This window comes from Pteropus medius, unplaced genomic scaffold (assembly GCF_902729225.1).
Source record: "Pteropus medius unplaced genomic scaffold, Ma_sr-lr_union100, whole genome shotgun sequence".
Lineage (NCBI taxonomy): Eukaryota > Metazoa > Chordata > Mammalia > Chiroptera > Pteropodidae > Pteropus > Pteropus medius.
In genome coordinates this window covers 395,743-421,672 of record NW_024352947.1, presented here as the reverse complement: position 1 = coordinate 421,672, position 25,930 = coordinate 395,743, and the positions used below count along the sequence as shown (strand labels likewise).

General features: G+C 55.3%; 1 protein-coding gene across 7 annotated transcripts in view; it reads left to right on the top strand.

The window, feature by feature from the left end:
• TTC13 (tetratricopeptide repeat domain 13) overlaps positions 1 to 25,930 on the top strand; it is a 49,549-nt gene that overhangs the window by 18,195 nt on the left and 5,424 nt on the right. For 2 of the 7 annotated variants that reach the window (XM_039850288.1, XM_039850290.1), the window contains 14 exons: positions 1,557 to 1,673; positions 2,566 to 2,676; positions 8,032 to 8,114; positions 9,401 to 9,542; positions 9,685 to 9,859; positions 11,644 to 11,800; positions 14,445 to 14,575; positions 15,612 to 15,744; positions 16,294 to 16,386; positions 17,004 to 17,087; positions 17,827 to 17,911; positions 21,904 to 22,013; positions 23,703 to 23,838; positions 24,756 to 24,835. In XM_039850288.1, coding sequence (XP_039706222.1) covers positions 1,557 to 1,673; positions 2,566 to 2,676; positions 8,032 to 8,114; positions 9,401 to 9,542; positions 9,685 to 9,859; positions 11,644 to 11,800; positions 14,445 to 14,575; positions 15,612 to 15,744; positions 16,294 to 16,386; positions 17,004 to 17,087; positions 17,827 to 17,911; positions 21,904 to 22,013; positions 23,703 to 23,838; positions 24,756 to 24,835 — 1,637 coding nt within the window. Of the gene's footprint in view, positions 1 to 1,556; positions 1,674 to 2,565; positions 2,677 to 8,031; positions 8,115 to 9,400; positions 9,543 to 9,684; positions 9,860 to 11,643; positions 11,801 to 14,444; positions 14,576 to 15,611; positions 15,745 to 16,293; positions 16,387 to 17,003; positions 17,088 to 17,826; positions 17,912 to 21,903; positions 22,014 to 23,702; positions 23,839 to 24,755; positions 24,836 to 25,185; positions 25,309 to 25,930 lie in introns of those variants that run through there. The other 5 variants (XM_039850292.1, XM_039850294.1, XM_039850291.1 and 2 more) reach the window with 4 other exon arrangements.

Here is a 25,930-nt window from a genome sequence, read left to right as displayed (position 1 = left end):
CCGAGATACGCGTTCCTGACACGTACCGTTGCTGTCGGTGGTCACTGAAAAAGTGTTATATGACACGTGATGTTTATCGTATGGATACATGACAGGATGGTCAGAGCGACGTCGATAGCCTCTAGAAGCAAGTGTGTGCGTGTGTGTGCGTGTGTGCGTGCGTGCGTGTGCGTGCACGCTTCTGTAAAATCCTCCAAGACATTCTTATCCCCGTGGAGACACAGACCGACGCGGATCAGGTGAGGGCGCTGTAACCAGACCTTCGGGACTTCTGGCCCAGCCGGGACAGGGGAAAGCCCGGCACACCTGTGCGAGGGGCCAAGAGGAGGTGCGTCCCCTGGGGCGGAGGGCGGGGCCTCCCTGCGAGGGGCCGCCAGGTCCCCCATCCTGGGGCGCAAGGGGAGAAGCGTGTTCAGGTCAGAGAAGGGAACGTGTTGCTGTTTTAAATGACACGTGTTCATCCTGTTGGCGTGAGTGACTCGCTTCCCGGCGCGTTTAACTGTGCACGTCAATGCGCTGAGCCCCAACGAAGCCACCGGTCACCTCCCGGGCTTAGGGCTTCAAAAATTGCTACTTTTTCCTCTTTTGAGAGAGACAACTTAGCAAGTAAAAGAAACAGGTGTTTCAGTAATCTAAAACTCTCTGTGATGTTTTGCACTCAAAATTATAGTGTCCTAAATTGTAGTTCAATTTCTTAAAGTGGTTTTAGTTTTCCTGGGGATTTGGCCTTCTGAAGGACATCCTTCCTCAGCTGGTGATCTGTGGGTCTCGCGCTGGGACGCGCCGCCCCGAAGCCTCTCTCTCTTGCGGGTGTTACGTTCCGCAGAGCAGGAAACTAGTCGGTGAAACTTGGGGAGAATGAGCGGCGTGGTAAGGACCTCCGCCCGGGGCGACCCGCCGGCGGCGCGGACGCTGACCCCGTCCGGGTTTCCTCGCTCTTCTCTGTGCCCTTGGCCTTCAGAACGGTCTTCACCTCACGTCGGCTGCACACAGCCGGTTCCTGCATCACGAGAGCTTCCCACACAGGCGTTTCTTCTCCCATTTTGCGGATCACGACTGATGAGTCGGGACGTGTTGACGCCACAGGGCTCACGAAACACCCGGAATCTTAGAAACTGTCGCTTAGCACTTAGCACCTCAGAGGACGTAGCTAAAGGTCGTGGACGGCTCTGTCTGCGTCCAGCAACTCCTCCAGCGGGTCAGAGTTTTCTCTCAGATTGGTTTTGATGTGCCGGATTTTTATCTGAAAGAGAAATGGTAGGTCGGGGAAGCAATGGTCACATTTCAAGAAAAGCAGCCTCTGTGATAACCCCGGACGTGACGCTGCCACAGGGCGGTTGCCACATCGTGTGATGCGTCAGCCTCCCCCTGGCGGGGCGGACGAGTGGCCGCTCAGCTCGCTGCCCTTGAACCTCGCTGCCCAGCGCGTGGGGTCTCAGGTGCTACTCTGCTGAGGGGGTGGCCGGGCCGCAGGGTCACCGAGGGGTCAGAGCGGTGGCAGTTCCGGGGCTGCCGACTGCACGTCTTCTTCCCTAACTGCGTGTTTGGGTTCGTAGATTCTGTCCCCTCTGGGCCGAATCAGCGAAGCGGTGAGCGGCCTCACGAGAGCGATTCAGCTTCAGCCCTCGGCCCGGCTGTGCAGACACCGGGGGACCCTGCACTTCATGTCGGAGGTGGGTGCCTGGACACGCTTCCTGCCGCGACCAGAAAGGTCTCCCTCCTCCGCCTCCCCCAGGAAGACTCGGGGTCGGGGCCGTGCACTAAGGGGTTTGTGAGACACGGCAGTCGTAAGAGCGTTTTCTCTGGCTGAAAGGAACCTCTTAAGTACCAAGGGCACGTTTTCTTGCCTGGGCCGTCGGCAGTGGCCGAGTAGACGAGGGGGAGAGAAGCGTGGCTCGGTGGCCGCGTGGGACGCCGGACGCCAGCGTGGGGACACGCTGTGACCCTTACCGTGCGCCTGTGAGACCTCCGGGTGCCGTTCGCGTTCCTTCGGGAGTCTCTACCCAGGAGCCGTGACCTGAGCCCAGCGGGCCTCCCGGGCCGCGGCTTCTGTCCGTGGGTGACCCAAACCCAACGAGACCCCTTCACCGTGACAGCGGGTTTACCACAGTTAGATTTCGGATTTACGGCGATTTTCCTAACAATTTTCTAACGCAAAAGAAAATATATTTAAAAAATCTCAGCGAAACACATTTTAAGGTTGATCGATGCCATAATTATTTTAGAGGGATTCAGTCTAATGAAACGTTAGTACCAGAAAATAACTTTTAAAGTTTCTCTAACGGATTACGACTTTAACAGTAATTAAAAAATATTGTCTACAGTTGAAACAGTATGCTTAAATTAAGCCTCCGTGAGCTTTCCCCCTCGATTTCCTAAGCAAATCAGCTATTTCGACAAACAGTGTAAGCGTTCACCGTACAGCGTGTATGATCATGAAACGCTTCCCGTAAAACCAGAAACGGGCAGAGGATGGGCCAGGATGCTTTTCCGTGCCAGCGCAAGTAGGAAATGTGCGAGTACGTAACGAACGCTGCTCTCTCTCCCCCACTCTCCTTCCCGTAGGACTACGCGACAGCCCACGAGGACCCCCAGCTGTCCTTGGAGCTGAACAGAAACCAGCCGATAGCTATGCTCTACAAAGGTCTAACTTTCTTCCACAGAGGACTCTTGAAGGTGAACGTGCCGTGCCTTTCGCATTCCGTCAAATGGTCCTGCCTGTACTGTGTGGGCGGGAAAAACTTAGTAGAATTCCGTTTGGCGTGTCTTAAAACGATGTCTCGAGTGTATCGAATCGGTTTATTTCAGAAGGTCGTCCGCATCGGCATATTTGCCGAGCTCCCGTTCGGCCCAGAGGGGCGAGGAGAGAGGCTGGGAAGGGGGCGTCAGGCTTTACACCCACCCAGGGTAGTTCCAGAGCTTTCCACACACACATAACTCATCGACGGTAAACATGCTAAAGAGAGTAACGTAAACAAGGTGCTTTGGCGGAGAAGACGAGAAAGATTCATTTAAACCGCAGAGTTAGAGACGCTCCAGGGAGCCGGCGGGCTTTGTCTTGGTCTTGGACCTTGAAGGCGGGGGAGGTCTGGCGGGGGAGGAGCCGTGTCTCCGGGAGAGAAGGGGGCGTGAGCGGGACGTGAGCGGTGACAGCAGCGTGGCAGACGGCCGGGAGCGGGCATGACGAGATGGGAGATGGCGGAGGGGACGGTGCCGAGCATTCTGACTTTAATTCTTAGGCCCGGAGGAGCCGTACGGTCTAGATTTGGGGGAATTATCTAATCGAGACGAATCCTGTCATTTCGCAAGTGGGTTCTGGCACGATAATGGCCGAGGGGTTGTGGCTGTACAGGGGGGCTGACGAGGGGACACTGCCGGCCAGAGCCGGGCTTACCTGGGAGGTGGCTCTGCGGTCGCCGGGGCCCACACGACCCCCGCGCACTGTCGTCTCTGAGCGTCGGAGGTCCTCAGTGGACCAGTCCTACCGAAATTATTTGAGGGGAGCAGGGAAGGCGGTGTCTTAGCCGACTCAGGACGGAGCAGAACTGTCACCTCCAGCCGTCCCTTGCTCCTGCCCTGGGCTCTGCACTCTCTGAGCACGTGTCCAGAACCGTTGCAGCAGGCTCATCTCGAGCCAGGAGTGAGCAGGCCAGAAACGCGGCTGAGAGCAGAGCCCGGGTCCCTAGCCCGGGTCCCTCGCCCGGGCCCGTCGGTGCCCGAGGCCTGGCACGCAGCAGGTGCACTGTGCAGGACGCGCCACGGCTGGCCGCAGGGCCGAAAGCAGGCCGTCCCAGGGACGCTGGGACAAGCCGCAGCTGCCCGTGGCAGAGAAGGGGCCCTGCAGAAAGGACACGCGTCGTATCATTCATTGGAAAGGGTTCTGAGGGTGTCACGCACGCGCGTGATCAGCGGGTGGGAACAGGGCTCACGTGTCGTCCCCCTTAGCTGCGACACTGCCTGTCACGTGGCAGCTGCCCCGCGAGCGTTGGGGGACCAGTCGACTTTGAGGACAGAGCGCTGCGTGTGGAGAGCGCGCGGTGCCATTAACTGCCACGCCGGCGTCCCGGCCGCTCTCAGCCTCACCGCCCGCGTCCCTCAGGCAGAGGCGGCTCTTCGTGAAGATTAAAAATATGATCAGCGAGAAGCACTTTATAAGCTCTGAACACGAATAAGGTATTGATTATCACAGTTTATTTTGCATGTGAAAATCTAACCTGAGTTTCATAGACTCTAAAAAAATTAACTTCTGTCCACTAAAAGCCAAAGCAAGGGGAGGTTTGCCAATTTTGCTCCGTGCCCCTCCGCCCTTCGGCGGGCGTGCGGGGTGGGCCGGGCGCGCGGGCTTCGGGGCGGGCGGGTGTGCCGGCGGCTGCTGCCAGGCCTCCGGCCATCTGGGATCTGCCGGCTGTACCTCTGTCTTCTCTCTGTCGCCGTCGGTAAAAAAGCCCCAAATCGCCACAGTCTACCCCCCAAAGCTCTCGGAGGAGAAAAAATTTTAACACGAAAAATGCCAGCTATTAGTATTAAGAGGTTTAAACTGTTTTTTAAAGTAAACAAATGCAGACAGATGATTTTGCTTTCAACCGTGAAGCCAGGTCTAGGCACGTGGGCAGCACCTCTGTGTTATTTCAAAATGAGAATTATTCAGAAAAAAGCTGTAGCGGGGTCACCCCAGGCTGGACGAGGACCGAATTCAGTCTGGTGGATTCCAAATCCCACGACGAGGACCCAGGAATGGCTTCGCTGTCCGATCGGTAGACCCTCGCTCCTTCCCGTGCCCGCGGACACCGTGTCCGCGTGTGGAACGGGCGGGCACCGTTCCTTTGCGTCTTTGTAGATCTGGTCCACGAGGAGGCCAGAGTGTTCACGTGTCTCACACACCCCAGCGGCGTCCCCAGGAACTGGAGAAGGGGCTGAGGGAGTCTCAGTTACACAGATTGGGACACTGAGTGGGTGGCGACGTGCCTTCACAAACTATTAAATGACCAGCCCGTCTGAGCTGTTTATCTGCTGCGGGGTCAACGGCAGTTTAGAAATTAATTAAGTGGGCGATTGCTTGTTTACTTTGTGATGTAATACGTTAAAATACATTAGGGAATATGACATGACAGATGTCACAGCTGTCCAGTTCAGTAGCTACATCGCACATCTGGAATCTTCCTAAGGGAAAAACAGCCCAAGATTTCTTCTGTTGAATTCTTTCTGTTTCATGTGTGTTGCAAGGGTATTTCAAACACGGTCCCTCTAAGCACGTGTTTGTCGGCCCCTGCTGAACAGTGGCCCGAGCCTGTGCCGGCTCCGTGAGCGGCCCTCAGTGCCCGCCGCCCGCCAGCCGGTCGGGGTGGTGGCGTAGGGCGGTGGCCCGGCATCCTGCACACGGGGCCTCATGGCCAGTGCTCGTGTTCGGGCATCACTCAAACGTGGTTTCTCTGTTCCCAATGGCTAAAAATCTTGATTCTGCTGTGTCCCCTCTTTGGCAGAATGAGGTAGAGAGCGTGCAGTGATTAGACAGGAACCCCGAAACCCAAGCCTCTTAAAAGCTGAAGAGAAATCAGACTTTGAAGAACTGTGGCGTCCAAGCATGCTGTAAGTGCAGTGGGCAGGGGACGTCCCCGGGCGCCCCCCGACGTGCACAAATGCCCCAGGCTTGGCACGCCCCACCGGACTCGTGCCCCCGGCGGCCGTCCTCCCCCCGGCCCCCCTCGTGTTGGTTGCCGCTGGCCCCTGCCGGGGTCGGCAGCTTAAGGCCCCTCTCCGCCCCCGCGACGGCCCAAGCCTGCCCCGGCCACCTCCACGCTGGCTCCGCATCTGACCCTCTTCTCCGCGACGCTGTCTCCGGCCGAGCCGACGCCTCTTGGCCAGACACTGACACCGCTGCCACCTGCGGCCCTGGCTCGCCCTCTCCCCTGCAGCCTGCCTCCTCTGTGGCTGGGTAGTCCTCACGCACCCCTGCCACCACCCGCAGGCCGCGAGGCCCGAGGGGACAGGCCCTGCCCCGCGGGTCCCAGCTTACGGACCAGCCCTGCGTCCTCCCGTCCCCGCCCCTCCCACTGGACCCCACTCTCCTGCCCCCCGCGTGTCCCACCGTCCTGAGCCTCGCCCTGCGCGGTGCCACTTCCTGTCCCAGCCCCTCTCGTCTCTCGCCAAGCTCCTTCTCGCACTCTGGGACCCAGCTCGGTGGTCCCCACTCCGCGAAGCCTGTCCTGGGGTCCCCGGTTCAGCCGGCCGCCTCTTCCTCTCTGTCCCGAGTCGCTGACTTGTGTTCTGCGCAGTTTTTCGTCTCTGGGCCCCGACGGCCTGGTTGACGCTGGCCCCTAACTGGACCGAACCCTTAGCGGGCAGAGATAACGGCTTGCTCACCCGTTACGTTAACATCACCGTTATCACCTGTGCCTCTGCAATCCCCATCCTCACCTGTCTAGCCTCCACCTGTCCCCATGCTCACTATGGTTTCTGTTATCGCCTCGATCTGCGTATCATATGATCCTTGCGTGCTCGCCGTTAATTCCTTATGTCTTTACTCTTATCATATAGTCACCATTATCATATAGTCTGGATTATCTGTCTTTATCTTATCACCTGTATCTATGATCACCCATCCACTCTTACCGTCCGTGCTGTCTGCCTGTCTTCCCGTATCACCGTCACAGCCTCTTGGCCAGTACCCCGTTATCACCGTCCCATGCCTCCTTCGTCACCCCATCTTATATCTTTTTGCATTATCGCATTCCTATTGCATCTTCGTCATCTTATCGCCCACCGTCCCCGTTATCACCTTAACCGACTACGCCAATTGGGCCTCGGTACGTTGAGATAAAGAATAAGTTGTGAAGTTGAAATCCAGGTTCAGTCGCATTTAGGGCCCTAATTCAACAGGATCGGATTATGTTGAATATTGAGATCTTGATCAATTAAGTAGACGGGCGGGTTATGTGGGCCCATGTTGTGTAGCTCGTACCTTTGAAGTTTCGAAAAGCCACCCTCTCTTGCCCAGCCGCTCCCCCTCCCCCGCAAAAAAAAAGTCAAGAAGCAGGGTATGAATGACTTTCTGGAAAGAACTGAGATCGTATTGCTTTTGCAAAACAATTTTGTGTGCCTGCCAAATCTTTAACTGTTTCTGGAGTGCCTACCATGTGCGAGGCGTAGACATCTTTAGTAGCTTCCTCCTGTGAATTACCTGATCAGGTACAAAATGATTATCACATAAGTTTTAAAGTTTTTCTCATTGAAACTGTCAGCAATCAGAGTACTTTGTAGCTGTTGAGATACATCTTTTCCTGCGGAAATGTGTAAAATGTCTTCATGATTTTTTATCACGGTAAACAATCGAATCATAATGAAAAATACATTTGATACCGGTTGAAGCCTAGGATGTTGATTCTGAGACAGAGTGTCACGTTTTATTAGCAGTGTCCACAGGGCAAGTCCGGGCAATCACGCACGTGTTCCAGGGCTCCCCCAAAGCCTGGCGCCCCCAGGCCTTCTCGCCCCCTTAGCCGCAGACCTGAGTGGTGTCCTGAGGCTTCCGTTCTATCTTTTTTCACTGTTTCTTTTCCTTGTAGACCAGGGAGGTCCCTCGGTTAGCCAGCGAAGGAGACTTTTCCTTCTTTGCTTATAGTTTTGCATTGGGCTTGCCTTTTCCTTTCTTTTGTTGGCTCAATTTTAATGCTGTTGGTTACGATCGTTTTGAGTCATTTCACACAGCTATTAGGGCTTTTATTAATTAAGGAAGTGATCTTTATTCAGAGGCAGCATCGTCAGATCGAATGTCTTAATGAAAAGACGAGAAGCCATTTTCCTGATCTGAAAGGCTCTGCTGGTGTCCGTGGTGACACATTTTGTTATTATTGAGATTGAAGTCCCCCGAGTCAGTTTATTGCACTTTCTACCCCATTTTTTAAAAGTCCTCCTATTTAAAAAAAAAATTGCTGAGAGACCATGTATAATGTGTATTTAACTCCTTCAGTGAGTTAAGTGAAATTCAGTTTTACAGTTATGCATGTGAAGTAATTTTCTGTATACTTTTTACAGGAAGCTATTGAATCCTTCAAAGAAGCTTTGAAGCAGAAAGTTGACTTCATCGATGCATATAAAAGTTTGGGGCAGGCCTACAGGTGAGTGACGTGGCGGCACTTGGGCAGAAGAGGGGGTAGGGCGGGGAAACAGGCCAGAACCTCACATAAAGGCGATATCAAAAGAAACCGTTCTTCTGAGTCGGGGAGGCGCTGACGTGCCGTCGAGGGCGTCTACAACACGGAAGTGACCGTGTATCGGGACATCGCGACACACAGCGTTGGATCTTAAACAAATGTCGCTTTGCATGTCGGCCTAGAAAATGTCAGTCCCCCCGCGTTACCGCTTCGAGTGGTGGCGTCGTAAGCTGTCGAGTTCCTGCCCACGCGGCTCTGCGCTGTCTGAGGCCTCCGGGAAGGGGGACACGGGCTACGCGGCCGTGGGGCGTCTCAGCACCGAGGCCACCGGGGCCGTCTGACTTCGGCTTTGGACACCCGTGTGCGCCAGCATACACGGAGGTGCCCTAAGAGCCCCGAAGGACAGCGTCGTCCCCCGCAGAGCTGTGGGTGCCTGTGCAGGAGAGCTGAGCCCAGGAGCTCGTCTGTCTGACACGGCGGCTGGGCAGCCACTGGGGGGCGCTCTTGCCCTGGAGAACGCGTGTGTGCGTTTGTTTGGGGTTCACGGGATGACATTTTCCTTCCCGTCCCACAGGGTTGTTGGGAATATAAACTGAAAGCAGATTTGAAAGCGCCTGGGAAGTAGTAAAGAGCTGTGGCATGTAAGCCGGCGTTACGTTTTTTAAAGTGTTCGTTATTTATAAAAGCTCGACGTGTGGGATATTTTGAAGGTACTTCTATTATCTGTAAAAATTTTAACATATAAAAGAAGGTTGGTCAGTAACAACCATTTTAACTCTGAAGTAACCACAGCGCTAAAATACATTTCTTTTTTCAGAATTTTAAGTTACGCAGTAATATACTAGACTTAAAGCGACGGTGGCCACAGAAACTATACGCTTTTAAGCCTGTGGGTCTGACTCACAATGCTAAACCTCTGTATGGTTGTAATCTACATAAATATTAAAATTTACACACGGTTTTTAGGGGTCGGAGCTCAACAGGAAGTAGGGAAAGGGATTCCAATGAGCGATAAATTAATTTTCCCCAAAGCATTTCAGGAGCGCAGTGGTTTCCCCACAGCCGGCTGAGACTCGGGGGAAGCGAGTGAGACGTGCTGTGTCAGGCCGCGCCGCCCCGGAGCGGGAGCACGGGGGAGGGGACACCACTTTGCGGTGTCTCTCTGCAGGTCGGACCCCGGTTCTGGGACGCCTTTCTGAGCACGTTCGCCGCGGTGCCCACTGTGTTCGTAACTGTTGTTGAATCCCCAGAGAACTGGGCAACTTCGAGGCCGCCACCGAGAGCTTCCAGAAGGCGCTGCTGCTGGACCAGAACCACGTGCAGACGCTGCAGCTGCGCGGGGTGCTGCTGTACCACCACGGCAGCCTGCGGGGGGCGCTCAGGAGCTTCAAGGTGCGCGCCCGGGAGCCGGTGGGGAGAAGGGGACCCGCCGCCGCGCCCCACAGAGCGCAGCCGGGGACAGACGCGGGGACGGACGCGGGGACGGACGGGGACGAGGCGCCGGCACTGACGCGCTGTCTCCTCGGCGCCTCAGCGCTGTCTGCAGCTCGAGCCCTACAACGAGGTGTGCCAGTACATGAAGGGGCTCAGCCACGTCGCCATGGGGCAGTTCTACGAGGGGGTAAAAGCACAGACCAAGGTGATGCTCAGTGACCCGCTGCCGGGCCAGAAGGCCAGCCCCGAGTACCTCAAGGTGAAGTACCTCCGAGGTGAGTCGGAGCATCGCGGAATCGTTCGTTTAGGGCTCGAAGCGGTGGAAATCGGTTGCTTGTCTGTCCTGTGAGCCGGAGGAGACAGCTGCGTGTCGGAGAGGCCGAGTGGCCCGTCCCCCGCCAGCCCCGGGCCGTCGGCAGGGGCCGGACGGGACAGAGTGCGTGTCTTATAAAGACCTGTTCAGCGGTCTTTCCGCCACATCCTACGTGTTTTCTTCCTAAAGTTAAAAAGCTTTTGCTCAAGTCAAAAAAATATAGTTTGAAGTGAACGTGGCAGTCACTGGGTATTCATGACTCGTCATGTCATCCAGAGATGTAGGAGTGGCAGGAAGGTAGCGTTCTGTGAGGGTTTCACTGTGGGCGGTGAGCGTGTCATCTTCGGTCTGCTGTCACTTCGGACCACAACGCTCGCACAGTTTGGGAGAGGAGAGCGCGTGTCCGAGTTACCCTGTCTTCACTCATCGTCTTCGTCACCTTCTCACGGCCACACGTAAAGACACTGTTGTTTTTCGTATAAAGCCCAAATCTTTACTTTCATATCTTCTCTCTTTTTTTAATTTTTTTAATTTTTTTTTTTAGGCGAGGCAACCCCCTTGGTTGACCTCACAGACTGCAAGCACCTTGTCAGCTTACAATCCCTTAGTTTTTATTTTTTACGCCTACAGCACCTGGTCTTCCTAGGTGGTCTCCCATCCCAGTACTAACCAGGCCCGACCCCGCTGAGCTTCCGAGGTCAGGCGGGACCGGCGCATTCAGGCTTTTGTTCAGGGTGAGCAAAAGCTTTTTACCTTTAGCCAAATGAAAAAAAAATCGCAAGCCACATATGTAATTTCAAATTATTAGTATCCACACTAAAAAGTAAAAACAAACAGGTGGAATGAATTTTAATAATACATTTCATTGAATTCAGCATATTGACAACATTATTAGTTCAATATATAATTAATATGAAGACAGTATTCATTAGATACTTTACTATTTGTTTTTGTACTGAGTCTTTGAAATCTGCTGTGTATTACAATACATCTCAATCTGGATACTAAATTTTCCTTGGAAATATTTGGTTTAAATTTAGATTTCATCCAATTTAAAGTTAAAAAAGTAGATTCGTATATGCAAGTTGTTCCAGACATACCGATACTGTCTAATAATTGAATCAAATACCAGTTTTTCAGTTTAAAATCATTCGAATTAAATAAAAATTTTTAATTCAGTTTCTCAGTCACCGTCGCCACGTTTCAAGTTCTCAGTAGCCAAGTGGTTGGGGCCTCCGCATTGGACAGCCCAGCTCTTTGCTCTAAATTCCCGTTCCCTGTCTTTTCCTGGCTTCGGAGAACTTGGCCGTGGGCTGTAGGCTGAAGAAAGGGGTCTCCACCCCGGGCGTTTCCTGCGCTGCTTCGTGGGGACAAGCGGCACTTGGCCGGTCGGCGAAATTGCGTATGTAGGAAGCTCATCTGCCAGGGACAGAGCCAGACCCAGTCTGACACTGAACTTGGGTTCGCAGACTCTGGAGTTTGGCGTTGTTCGTGGAAAGGTGGTTGACGTCTGCCGAAGCGCCCAGGGCGACTGGCTCGCGTTCGCCCCGGTTAACGCCAGCCAGTACGGGAGGAAGGTCTCTCCGATTGTCTGTCGTGGGTGATAGTCCAGCTTACTAAAGTTTGGGGTCTTCACGCAGAATTCTTATCACAAGTAAGTGGCTGCAAAGTGTTTGCATGGCAGCAGCCACAAGCAAGTGCTTCTTTGGCGGTGTCGGGGCGTCTGATCTCGTTTCCTGTCCGCAGAGTACTCTCGGTACCTCCACGCGCACCTCGACACTCCCCTCACGGAGTACAGCGTCGACGTGGACCTGCCTGGAAGCTTCAAAGACCGCTGGGCCAAAAACCTGCCCTTCCTCCTGGAGGACTACAAGGAGCAGCCGGGGCTGCAGCCCCACATCAAGTAAGCGTTCGGACGAGGCTCGTCTTCCTCTTGACTCCGAACTGTAAGCCGGTGCTGATCTCTCTCAGTCGATAGATGGCCTTCCGCGTTGCCGATGAATTTGCTTTTGGACTTGACGTGTCCGCAGACACTGCTTTTGGTTTATAAAGTACCCGGAAACTTACCCCAGGCCTTCGTCTTTCCTTCTAGCCTGGGCTTCCCTGCCGATTTTGGGCAACCTTCAGTCTTCGGACGTATTCGCGCTCATTGGCGGTCTTTGAAAGGCATTGTTCTCGTACCGTGTTACTTTTAAAGCAAGTTAGTTAACATAGTGGAAGTTTGAAATTACTCTCCTGGCCAAGCACTGCTGCGGCATGACAAAACAGACATGCCGGAGGCCTATCCCTTTACCAAACAGTTAGATCTAGAATAGATACCAATTCCCGGGAGTCCAGCAATGCCTTAAAGGTTAAGAAAACTCTGTAGAGATCAACACCCTCACTCTCCAAAAAGAAAGAAGGGGAGATGCAAACTGGAACGGCGATCCACACATAAGGAAGAAAGTGCCCCGGGGGTCGGCGCGTCCGGCGGCTGCTGCCGTAATGCCCTGGCTCAGGCAGCGGGTCTGCCGAACTCGAAAGGGCTGAGACCCCGCGTCGGACGCACTTCCAGGATCTCAGCAGAAGCACGTGCAGACCCTTCCCGGGGAGGGATTAGTGCCAGTTTGGGCCCGGAGTATTCTCACAGATTAGGATCATTCGTACGAGAATCAAAACTCGAGATTACCACAACCACACGTGAGCACCGACAGAAACAGCGAACAGCAGACTTAGGCCCTCAAGGACTTCGGATGTCGTGATTGCTGAAAACAGACTCTAACATAACTCCAGATGAAATAGTAAAGAAATTATGAAAGAAATCACAAACGTGGACAAGGAAGTTATAAAAAATGACCAGGCAGACAGATTTAAAAAAAATGATCATTGGAAGCTTTAGGAATAGAAAGCATAATCATCGAAACAAAGAATTCAGTCTGTAGCTCAGCAGCAGATTAGACATAGCACGTTGCAGGTAGAAAATAGAGCATTAGAAATGATCCAGAACGTAGCGGAGTAAAGGAGTCAGGACACGTGAATGAGAGAGAGAAGGTGTGGGAGACGTAAGAAGGTCTGGTGTCTGTCAGAAGGAGAGCAGCGGGGAGAGGCAATGCTTGATGAAATGATGGCTAAGAATTCCAAAGACGTGAGGAAAATAAATCCACAGGTGTTTTAAAAATCCGCATCCGGGTACAACATCCAGGTGCAACATCCAGGTGCAACATCCAGGTGTAGCAAAAGTAACTGGAGAATAAGGAGGAAAATCTTGAACACAGTCCTGTCACCTACTTAGGGTCAGGCATTGGACTGACTGACCATAAACTCCTCAACCTCGACAGGGGCAGCTTGAAGATGATGGAGTCATAGCTTTAAAGTCCTGAAAGAAGATTCTGTTCAGCCTAGAATTCTGTACCCAGCAGAGCTACCTTGAAAGATTAGAGACCAATCCGAATAGGTGTATATTTGAAAATCAAAAACTGACTCAACCACGGACTGGCATTCCCCGAAGGAACATCCGAAGCACGTAATTAAGGAAGAAGGCAAGTGACCCCAGGGGTAAGAGCTAAGATATGAGAAGTAATAATGAGAAATAAATGGGTCAGCGTGGCACATTGGTAAATCTAAATAAACATCGTCTTTGCAAAATGACATCTAATTCGGGGGCTTATGAAAAGGACAGAAATAATACCCTGGGCAAAATAAGTAAGTCGAGGGATAATGAGAAAGCATTCTAAGCGAACGTGAGTTAAATGTTAAGATACTAAGTTATCTATAAATCTTTAAAATGCCTCGGCTAAGTACTGAGAGTTAGAAACAGAGTAGAGAGCACAGCGTCCATATTAGAACAGAAATGAAAACATAAAGAGAAAAAAAAATAAAGAAATAAAAAATTAAATCCAAAATCAACCAGAAAAGTGGGAGGGGGGACATCATAAAAATCGAGACAAACAGAAAGAAATAAGAATAGGTTGAAATAAATCCAGACGTATCAACAATGACAGTAAATATAAATGGACTAAACAGCAGTTAAAAGACAGAGTTGGATTGGAATTTGCTTGATTCGAGTTCTGTGCTTTTTACGAGAGGCCCCTGAGTGCGTACGGACACCAGGATCGAAAGTGACAGAACGGGCCGGTCGTTCCGGGACAGCCCCAGCCGAAAGACCCCGTGCAGCCGCGTCAGCGTCGATGGCTGTAGTCACTTAGAGCTTTGTCGCAAGTTACTACGGGAAGATTAAGTGGAGAACAATACCGTTCACGAGTGGGAGGCTCCGTGATGTCAATAGGTCCATCCTCTCCAAATTAATTATAGGTGCGATAAAATGCCATTCAAAATCCCCAGAAACTTTTTTGAGGAACTCGGGGAGCTAATTCTGTAAGTTGTGTGGAAGGACAAAGGACCGAGAGTCGCCGGGATAAAGCCCAGAGGGGCCGGCGCCCAGGCTCGGAGCCGAGGGTGGAGATTAAGCGCTGGCAGGTTTCTGGGTGGGTTTTCCCGTTTTCGGGAGAAATTGGACCGCCCGGGGCGTGCTGTCCGAGCCCTCACCACGCCTGCACTGTTTCTTCCAGAGACGTGTCACATCAGAACTTTGAGAGCTACAAGCCCGAGGTGCAAGAGCTGATCTGCGTAGCTGACCGTTTGGGTTCCCTGATGCAGTACGAGACCCCCGGATTCCTGCCCAACAAGAGGGTACACAGAGGTATGTCGGAACCGCCCGGAAATGGAAATATTTCTGACAGAAGCACGAGGATCGCTAAGCCACGTCACCTCTTAAAAATACCGTCACTGGGCTCACTCAAAACCTCCACGTGACCGTGACGGAAATGGGTAGATCCCCCCACCTGAGTCCTGGGGGCGCGTGCTCCCAGGCCTGGCTCCCGGCCGGCGGCCGTGGCCTCGCCGTGGGGCCGGAGTCACGACGGCAGACCAGACGGCTCAGCCGCGGCAGCCGTGGCCTCGCCGTGGGCGGGAGGGGGAGTCCGAGCCAGGTGCTCCAGTGGGGTCGGCGTTGGGAGGAGACAGCTGTGTCCCTGTCTCCTTGGATAGAGTTCATTTCAGCGCGGCCGTGGGGACTACCACGTCCCCGTCTCGTTAAATTGCCGGCCCTGACTTTGTGCAGCGGAGCCCGGGGCGACGCGGGTTTGCGGGCACTGTCGCTCACTCGCAGGGCTGTCCAGTAAACGTCCCGGAAGACCTCGTGGGTGTTCGTTTGCCACCGGGAGCGCCCCGCCCACGACGCTGGGCTGCCGCTTGTCGTCGGCACGCAAGCCGCGGCGCCCGTAAACAAACGAGAGTTTCTTTTTCACATCACCCTTTCATTCCTCCCGACGCCGGTGCCAGGGACGCATGTGTCTCCAGGTGCGTGTCACGTGAGACGTTCTGTCTCGTAAACGCGACGTGAGCGTGCGGCCTCGGCGAATGCGGTCGGTGTCCCCTCCCTGGCTCCGCCTGGCTTCATGCCGGGTCACGGCACGCCGAGCGGATCACCCACGGCCCGTGTCGGCCGCCGTTCACGTTGTCGCAAAGGCTTCCGCAGCAGAGGCTGAGAGCAGTTGGGTTTTGGGGGAGTCGGAAGTTACACTCGGAGTTCCGACTGTGTGGGGGCCGGCGCCCCGGACCCCACAGTATTGTGGGTCGCCTGTGTGGTGACTGGGCTACTGCCACGGAGACGCGGCAGCCGTCCGTCCCCCTGACGAGTTCTTACCGACTCGCTTCCCCAATGTCGCCCCCTGCAGCCATGGGCTTGGCCGCGCTGGAGGTCATGCACGCCGTGCAGCGCACCTGGGCCAACGCCAAGGTCCGGACGGGCGGGCGGACGCGGCCCATGCAGTGGCGGGACATGTTCGACATCGCGGTCAAGTGGAGACGGTAAGCACGGGCGGCGGCGGCGGACGCTGCAGACCTGCTGGGAGGGCACGCACCCCCCTCCCTGTCCCGGCCCGCGGGCTCGGCCCCCGCTCTCAGCCCCCACGCTCGGCCCCCGCGCTCGGCCCCCGCGCTCGGCCCCCGCTCGTTTACTGACGACGGCCCGGAGTCGTTTCCTCTCCAGGGCTCGCTGTTCCTTGATGTGCACCCAACTAACACGTATGAGAAAGGGACCGATTTCACTGTGGCCGAGCGCGTTTGATGCGAGGCTTTGGGAAAGCGGTCTCGTTGCGAGGCCGAGTCGCACTGTGGCACCTGCCGAGGCCTTCCGTGCACGTGCCCTGGAGGCCGAAGCGCGCGTCGTCCGTGCCGCCCTCCCGGCGACCGCACTGGCTTCTCCCCAGCGGAATTCGCAGCCTGCGTTCCGGGCTCACAGAGCCGGCCCGGCGCCACCTTCCCCCCGATCTTGCAGGTGCTCTGCCTGTCGCGCTGTCGCGCTCTGCGGCACCGCCAGGTCGTGCGCGTCCATCTTTACGCGGCTCTGTCCCGCAGGGTCGCCGACCCAGACCAGCCGGTGCTGTGGTTGGATCAGATGCCAGCGCGGAGTCTGAGCAGAGGCTTCACCAACCACATCAACTTGATCCGGTAGGAGCCGCCCGTGGGCCTCCCCTGTTTTCACAGCGGTTCGCTCCACGTGGACAGGCCGTGGGGACCGCGTGCCACTCACCGCTCCTTCCCGGTAACTCGTGGCCAGAGCCTCCTGCAGAGTCCTGCCTGGTCCGGTCGCAGAAGGAAACGTGTTGCCCGCCGTGCTCCCCCAGGCTCACGCGAAGGGTCGACTGCCCGGGGTTTGCCCGGGACGTCAGTCTTTCCGAAACGTCATAGAACGTAATTAGATGGGGACCGTTTCATTCCCCAGGACACCCCGATAATGGAGCTTGGCTCAGAGGCGTCTTGCGCAGGTCTGTTGCCGGGATCGCCGACGCCAGCTGCTCGCCAGGCCGCCGGCCTGGGAGGGCCAGCCGGTCCCTGGGCCGCTGCTCTTCCATCCGGACACTGCAAGTCAGGGACGGGGGCCGAGCGCCCCTCTGTGCCCCGAGACGCGGTTTTGCGTCTCTAGCCGTGGGAGCGAACGCGTGGCTTTCCCAGTATCTTGCCGCGCTGTTCTCGTAGCTACCCTGTTCTGTCGCATTCACTTGGAAATTAGGCGTCGTTTGGAACATGCGCGTTTGTAAAAATTCTTAATTTCTTTTTTCTTACAGGGGCCAGGTTATCAACATGAGGTACCTGGAATATTTTGAGAAAATTCTTCATTTTATCAAAGACAGAATTCTCGTTTATCATGGGTAATCCTCTAATTTTCTTTTCCATGGTAACGGCTACGTCGCATACATCTCACGGTAGTTACGTTTGTGAAACTTAAAAACTAAACCTGTTGACAGACGAAGCGAAGTACTCCACGTTCAAGTCATAAAACCTCTCATTTTTAACAGCTTCGGGAAATCATGGGCCTCAGTGAACACGTTTAATCTTACACACCATACTGTGGCTTTTCTGATCTCTCTCTTCCAAAGGCAGGGTGTTTCTTAGAATTTCTTCAGGAGGGAAAGAGGCAGCGTGGTGAACAGAATCCTGGGCAAAAAGGGATTCCGAGTAGATAGAAAACTGGTATAAAAACCAGGCAGGGTACTTCCGTTTGAGCAGCGTTGGAAAGAAAGAACGTTTACTTGTGATTCTAGAGCTGGAATAGGAGAGTCAGGACCTATGACCAAACCCAGCCCGGTGCGCCGCCCGCACGGGCCACTGGCTGGTTCCGTAATCCTCACCCATGGCCCGAGTCTCATCAGGCTCAGACCACCCCGTTAGTTAGAGGCGCTGTGGCCCAGCGCGTCGAACAGTGAGCTATTCGTGACCAAGGACTTATTTAAGTTACAGATAATGGTGTGATTGTTACATTTCTGTCTTAATTTTCTCTTTAGTCCCTCTCTCTCTTCCTCTCTCTGTCTCTCTGTCTCTCTTCATCTCTCAATGCTCTCTGTCTCTTCTCCTGTATATTCTCTGTCTTTCTCATATACTCCCCCCCAGAGCTAATAACCCTAAAGGGCTGCTGGAAGTGAGGGAAGCTCTGGCAAAGGTGCACAAAGTAGAAGACCTTCTTCCGATTATGAAGGTAAATTTGTCATCAAAACCACGGAGCACGCTTTCGGGAGCAAACGGACCTGCCGCAGTCTCTGAGTGGCCGCGCCACGCTTATTAACATCGTGCCGTGAGCATTTTCAAAGTTATAACTGCGAACATAAACACAGCGAATCGTAACCAAAATGAAAGGAAGCGCGGGCCTCGGGCTGCGAGCAAGCAGGTGGCGTCGAAAACAAGAAAACGTAAGAGTGCGCGTGGCCGAATTCCGCGTCTGCCCCGGCGGAGCGACCGGCGCTGGGCCCCCCACCACGCCCGTCGTGAAACCGGGCGGAGCGCAAAGTGACCGTTTTCAGGGGTTGCACGGTCACGAGACTCGAGATGGAGAGAAAGACGCGCACGCGGTGGGCCCCGTGGTCACCTCGTTCTCTGCCTGGGACTGCGTGCTACGCCGCCACGCAGGAGCGTCGCTGAGCTGAGGGGCCCGAGACTGGCACTGGGGTCTGCGGACGTGGCTGGGGTCGGCAGGGCGGAGACAGGCGGAGGGAGCCCTGCGGAGCAGGGAGCCGTGGGAGTGTCACGCCCCACGCCGTCCTGGCCTAGAGGGGGCTGTGCGTGTGCATTCAGACCCCGGGAGGGCCCATGGGGTGGTGGGGCTGCTGTGGGCACAAGGGCTGAAGCGAGCCGGCAGGGCTTCGCCGTGCTGAGAGACGCCGGCGTCCCAGACCCGCTGGATGGAGGACTCCGCCGGGCACCGTGGGCATTTAGTTAGGACTCCGGAAAGGACACACCGTGGGTGTCAGACCACACTCGAGAGGAAGGGCCGTATCCCAGGACAATTTCTAAATAGATCACCCTAGCAAAGAATGACACCAAAGCTAAAAGGATTAGATGGATTTGCTGGCGATTTGACTGCCTGCCAAAACAAACTTTAACACCCTCTAAAGAAAGGCCGCATAATCTGGATTCCTTAATTATTCGGTAAGTGAAGAAGCAGGAGAATGTGACTCATGACCAAGAAAAACAAAAGCCGTCACCAGGAGCAGAGGCCGAGAGGCTGGAATCGGCTCTTTCGTTAGGGTCCCAGTCTGCTTCATAAACGCATTTGAGGACTTAAAGGAAAACATGCACACAGTGATGGAGAATCGGCCGCGGAGTGGGAGCTCTGAGGGACCAAAATGAGCTTCCAGGACCGAAAGGTCCGTGGCCTCGCATCCGGATGGGTAGTCACTGAGATGGGCCGAATAGGTGCCCACAGAGACGCCGCTCCCGTGGTTTCGTGAACGGCCCGAGGTCCGTGTGCCAGTTCGCAGTGCTCCTGGTCTGGGGTCGTCCGGGTCGGGGCTTCGCGAGGCTCCGCCGCTGTTTCTCAGGGAGGGCAGGGGACGATGGATACTCACTCGGTGACAAGAAGGAAGCGAACGCACAGACCTCGGAGGCGTGTCGAGTGAAGGCGGCATGGACGAGGGAGTGTGGTGCACCCGGAGGTGCAGGCGGCCCACGGGGACGGACAGATCGGCGACTGCTGACGAGGGCGGCGTCCACGCGCGGGGCGGGCGAGGCGCCCGGAGCCAATGACGGAGACGCGCCGTCCGGGTCGCAGTGGAGTCACGTGGGCGTGTACGCTTGTCGGCACGCACGAGCTACGCTGTGCGGGTCACCGCGTGTAGAGTTTACGCAAATGAAAAGTGCATAATGCGATTTCCTGAGAGGTCTGAGCCAGTACCATAAAACAGGAGCAAAAGAAATCACCCGAATTCTCTTAATTTAAAAAAAATCTCAGGTAGCTAGACCAGCAGGTCGAAGACAGCTGAGCCTACACCCCACAGGGACTCGCGTTCACGGCAGCTTTATTCACAGTCACCCAGAGGTGGAAGCAATGCAGGTGTCCATCGACGGACGAAGGACAGGCCACGCGCGGTCCGTCCACCCAAGGGAATAACACTCGGCCTTCGAGGAAGGAGATTCCGACACAGGCTGCGACACGTGAATCTTGAGGACGTTATGCTGAGTGACATAAGCCAGTCACAAAGGGACAAATGCTGTCTGATTCTACTTACATGCGGCGTCTACAGTAGTCGAATCCATAGACACAGAACGGTGCTTGGCTGGGGGAGGGGAGATGGCGAGCTAGTGCTCAGCGGGGGCGGGGTTCTGTGTGGCAGGTGACAGTTCTGGGGTGGACGGCGGCGATGGCTGCCCAGCGGTGCGAATGCGCTTAGCGCCATCCAGCCGTACACTTACGTGGTTAAAATGGCCAAGTTCACGTCGCATGTCTTTTAACGCAGAGGAGGGGAGAGAGAGAATAAAGTAAGCATCTTAAATGGCTTCCGGAGAAGAAAAAAATTAAATTAAGAAAGGAGAGTCCCACCGACGCCCGACCTCACTGTGCCGACGGTGGCTTCTCCAAGACGGTGACAGGGAAGCCACGAAGCAGCCACAGCAGCACTCAGCTGTGAGGGTATAATAAAGGCTGTGTGAGCCCACGCGTGTTCAGCGGGGTCTTCAAACCCAAGTCTCTTTGTCATCAGAGACGTAAGCGCTCACACGAGACGAACCCAGGAAAGAAAAAACACGAGATGTGAGAAATGGTGGCGAACAAACAAGCCGAAGAGACGAGTTGTTAATGCCCAGTGTTAAAAATGTGTAGACGTCGCCCGAAATGAAAGTACCAGGTAATGTCAGAGAAAAGAAGTAAAAATGTTCCACAGGTATTTGTTTCTTTTCCATGAGAAAATGTAATCACTGGCCCCATGACATCGACAGAAAAATACAAGTTTAAATACACATGTATTAAGAAATTAAAGGTGAACACTGAGAGAACAGGAAGGGGGTGTGTGATTTTCTAAACCCCCGGAAGGTAGGAAAATGGAATTAAAGTCAGTTCAACTCAAACCTCACAGAGAGGAGGAGAAATCACGGGGGCGGGACCCGCGTGCTCGATCCCGGGCGGAGGGGCCGAGGCTCTCGGGCTGGCTGTTCGCGCCCGGCCGCGTTCTGGTTTCGGGAGACAGGATGATGCTGAAGAAGGCGGGGTGGGGGCGGGGTGCGGTCCGCCCGGCGGGCGCCAACGGAACGAAGCAGCTGCGGCCGTGGCCGTGTCACACGTTCGAGTTCAAGGAGTCGGACCCTTCAGGGGACAGAAATTACCGCGTTCAAAAGTGAAATCCATTAAGAATTTCTAATTCGGGGAGCCTTTTCTCCACCTAGGAATGTACCCCCCAAACGTGCCAACAGTAGATAGACTAATTTTTTTCAGTTAAAGGTGTGAATTTGACGTGTGAGTATGTGAGTGCGTGTGTGTGTGTGAGCAATAATTAATAGCAAATGCGCAGTGCCGTCGTGTGAGCAAAGTACATGTGTGTGAGTGGGAGTGTGAAGCGTGTGCGTATGTGAGTGTGACTGCAGGATGAGCGCAGAGTGTGAGTGTGAGTGCATGTGTGAGTGAAGTGTGAGTGTGTGAGGCAGTGCAGTGAGTGTGTGAGTGAGAGTGTGCATTTGTGTGAGTGTGAGTGCTGCGTGTGTGAGTGTGCTGTGTGTGTGAGTGTGTGAGTGCATGTGAGTGAGTGTGTGTGTGTGTGACTGTATGAGTGAGTGTGTGAGTGTGAGTGAGGTAAGGCAGTGTGCGTGTGAGTGTGAGTGTGAGGATTTCCCCGGTCAGTAGCCTCAACTCCGTGTTTTGCAGGGCAGTCAGCACTTGGAGCCACGCACGCGAACAGGTGCTTTGCTGGGTTAGAGGGCGTTGGGTGTGAGTCTTCTGCTAAGAAACAGTCGCGTCCCATCGAGGTGACAGGAGAAAGCTGGGGTGCGCTCCTGGAAGCCAGGGTGCAGGGCCGCGCGCCCGCCGTGCTGCGGTCCTCTGGGGGCGGGGCTTGGGCCCTGGGGACAGACAGGGTGGCCTCTGTCGCTGCGGCCGGGTGTCCGGCGTCAGGGCCTCCGTGACCGTGGGACGCGACGTCGGGGCGGCCGCCGCGGGATCGCGGTGCCTCCTGCTCCGGTGACACGCATTTCCGTTTCCCCCGAAAGCAGTTTAACACTAAAACGAAGGATGGCTTCACCGTGAGCACGAAAGTCCCCAGCCTCAAAGACCACGGGAAGGAACATGACGGATTCACCATCACCGTGACGGGCGACAAGTACGTACACTTCCCCGAGTGGCCGCGAGGGCGCGCAGTGGCCGGCGCCGTGCGCATGGCCGGAGGTGCGATGGCTGGGCGCCCGCTCGGCCCACACGGCCCCGCCCGTGGGTGCCGGCTCCGGCGCGCTCAGTCTCGCAGCTCCGTAGACAGGAGCCTGATGGGGTTCGGGGACAGGCCCTGAGCCCGTCACGGGCAAGGCTCTCCCCCGACGTGAGCGACGGGGCACGGCCGATCGCGGGCCGCTGCGAGAGTCTTTCGTGCGGGTGGATGCGCTGCAGGGACAGCGTGGTCTCGGTGCGGAAAGTGCAGCCCACACGGGTGCCGGAGAGAAGCAGTAAAGCCCCTCACGCCGTTTCCCTGGAAACAGTGATGCCACGCGTCTGAGCGAGGCCGGTTTCTTGCCTGCCCCTCCCACTGCCGCGCGCGGTTGCTACTGCCCGGCGGTCCGTCTCATGCACGTCGCGGTCTCTCCTGCGGCTTCTCTGCTACCGCCGTGTGAGGTGTTCCCCATTCGTTCCCTTTGCGAGTGGCACTGCAGCGAACGTGTTATTAGCCATCGTCTCGTTTACATCTGAAATCCCGGCTTCGCCGGGAGCTCCGAGCCCCTTGCGTTTGGGGCAGACGCGTGGCCCCCGCAGCTCCCCCGGCTCGCGGCCCGCACTCCCAGGCAGCAGGCGCCCGCCCTCGGCTCCGCGCACAGCGGGTACAGGCCCCCCAAGTCCGCTCGGTTCAGCAGCTCAAACCGTACCCCAGACCAGTCATCACAGGACTGTCCAGTAGAGCTCGTTCTCCCCCCGAAGGAACGTCAGGGTTCGCTGTGCCGTGAATCGCCCCCTGCCCTGTCGCCCAGCGGCGACGCAGGTGTGGATCCGCACTGCTGACCCAACGCCGGGCGGGGTCGGGAGCAGAGAGCGCGCAGTCCGGTGCCCGGGCGTGGCGCCCGCCCTCGGCTCTGGGCCTTGGCCCCCCTCGTGGACGCGTGCTGGCGTGCCCGCCGCCCTTCTCCTGGCGCCTTCCCAGTGCTTCTCCGAGACCCCTAGGGGCCCCCAAACGACCCCCCTGCCAAACGGACCCTGGCCAAGCATGCAGGCCTCCCGGAACGTGCCTCCGGCGGTCCTCCGGCCTCACCGGCGCCACTTCCTCTGGGTCAGCTGGGCTGCTCATTCCCTGAGGTCACCTTCCACCTCCTACCTCCTGTCCCTGAGCCTGTCACTCCCCCGCTGATTCAGGAGCCAAGCCCCAGCCCCTGCTCCCCGTCTTCCAAGTTACACCGGATCTCGGGCCATGGGCTGCGTTGCGGCCCCAGCCCAGTCCCATGCTGGTTCGTCCCCGCCCGCGGCCCGAGTCCAGTCACATGATGGTTCATCCCTGGCGCCGGGTCCCTTGAAGCCTCCTCTTCAACGTGTGGTCATCCCCTGCGGCATCAGCTCGTGCAGTCAGATTCGTGCCAGACGGAGCCAAACACCGTGTTTAGTGAAAAATGGCATACTCACGCGGCGTGCGCCCCCTGTGCATGTCACCTGTGCATGTCACCTGTGCGTGTCACCTGAGTGGTTAGACACACAGGGTCCTCTCGGGCACGTCCCGTGCCACGTCAATGTGCTGTTTGCTTCCTGTTTTTACTTTCGTGTTCGGCTCTCTGAATCGGATGGCACATGCCTTTGACACGCATTCTTGTATTTTTAGAATCGGCAATATACTGTTTTCTGTGGAAACTCAAACCACAGAAGAAAGAACACAATTATATCACGCCGAAATAGACGCACTTTACAAGGATCTGACGGCGAAGGGGAAAGTGCTCATTCTGTCCTCGGAGCTTGGGGTAGGTCTCGATGGGTCCGCTTAGCCGTGCTTCCTGTGGGTCTCCCGTAAAATTTTAAAGCCTCTACCCTTTCATTGGGATTATATTTATCCCTGGAAGCAGCTTTAGTTGACCTATAAATATCTCTTTTTCAGTTTTGTAGAACCGACTCCCATATGTAGTGATGACAGCCATCGTAGATTCATAAGTTTGGGCTTCATCGCAATTTAAACGAAAGCTTCGGTTCGTACCGAAATGGCCTGTGCTGCACTTAGTGGCTTCCCCTGGTCTGTGACCTCCGCCCTCCGTCGCCCACCCCAGCTCGGGGTGGGGTGGGGGTGTGGGGTGGCTGTTGGAGGCAGGATCTGACATGTCACCTTTGTGGCTGCAGCTGTCACTGTGCCTCGAGTGTGGTGGGCACTCCGTCGGCTTTGGAGTGGGCGCCAGTGGCCTGGGAAGTCACCCTATTTTCCTTGCATTTAATCGTTTCATACGTATAATTAAACGTCTAAGTTATTATACATAATTAAGCACATTTACCACCTAAATCTCAGTTCAGAGGCAGGGGGCTTATCAGAGAGGGGCTTTCGGGGTAGGGAGGCTTGCAGAAAGCATATTCGGTATTAATAAGGGCTTTGTTTTATTTTAATCTCAATATAGGTATTTTGACATTGCAAATAACATTAAAATAGACTGAGATTTTTATATGTATCAGAAAAGCTGGCAGTTTTAAAAACAGCTGGGAAAATCTTGCTCTAAGCCGGACTATATGTACACCCTTTTACTAGAGAAAAAAGATAGGAAAGAGTATAAAATACTCAAGACTGTGAGAAATAGGTTCCTCCCCGTGTAAATGAGTCGCATGCGCCTCGTCGTCTCATGAACACCTGCTTCGCGACGGAGTGTTTCGTTCACGAGCACGTCTCTTCTTTTCCTAGGAGGCCGATGCTGTTTGTAACTTAATCTTGTCCCTGGTTTATTACTTTTATAATTTAATGCCACTCTCTCGAGGATCCAGGTGAGTGATACCCGGTAACTTTAAAGTTTCCCATGGAGAAGCGTGCTCTCCTCTGCCACGCTTCCTGTCGCGGGCGTGGGGACACAGTGACGAGAAGCCCCCTTTCGTTGCTACAAAGTCCACCCAGAAGTCATTTCCCGACCACCACAGCGTCAGCGGAACGGTGGGCGGTTCCGAGGCAGCGTGCCTGACTCGCGTAGCCTGGGGCTCACTCCTTCAGAGGCGCACTGAGGGCCTACTGTGTGCAGGCGGGCGCACTGAAGGCCTACTGTGTGTGGGCGTCGCGCTCCCGCGCTTGCATCTTGACATCTGTGCAGACCACTGCCTGGCTCTCTTCTCCCCTCCCCCAGGTTTTGGCCACTCATTGCCCTTCGGCCCGAACATGCCACGCTTCTGACCACCAGCCGTTCCATACGGTTCATTTCTGAGAATAAATCCTAGCTTCTTACGCAGCCATCGGGAGTGTTTGAGGTGTCATTAAAACTGGGGAGGTGTCCGCAGATTTTCTTTCTGCCCTCTTTCGCCCGGTCCTGTGCGCAGTGAATCGTGGCAGTGGCACATGCTGTCGTTGGCACATATTTGAATTCAAGACATTTTGGCTAAAATAATATACTTGAACGTCTTTCTCTTTAATTAATACTTTAAAAGTTAAGATTCTCCTAAATGTGGCAGTAAATTGAGTATTGATATTAAAAAGGCAGTGAGGCAAAACGGGCATAAATGTGACATCGGCATAGTTATCAGGGCTCACGTCCACCGAGCGTGTGGCGGCGTCAGGCCTGAGCCCTCGGCCTTGGTCGGCCCTCAGACGCCTGTGCGGCAGCAGCTCTGCTGGCTCCCGTGTGGCACGCAAAGGTGACCCAGCTCCAGCCGCCCTCGCCTGGCCCTGGGCCCGAGCCGGTCGGCTGTGTCCCCTGAGCCCCTCGCCTGTTCCTCAAACCCTTGTCACCTGACGCAGTCTTGCTGACGCTGTCCCTGCTTCCAGCCCCCTCCCGCTCTGCGTGCCCCACGGTTCACACACCCCCGGGCTCAGGTGCGGACTCGGTGGCATCGCGCAGGGCCCGGGTTTCCTCCCCCGGTTATCTGCCCTTTCTC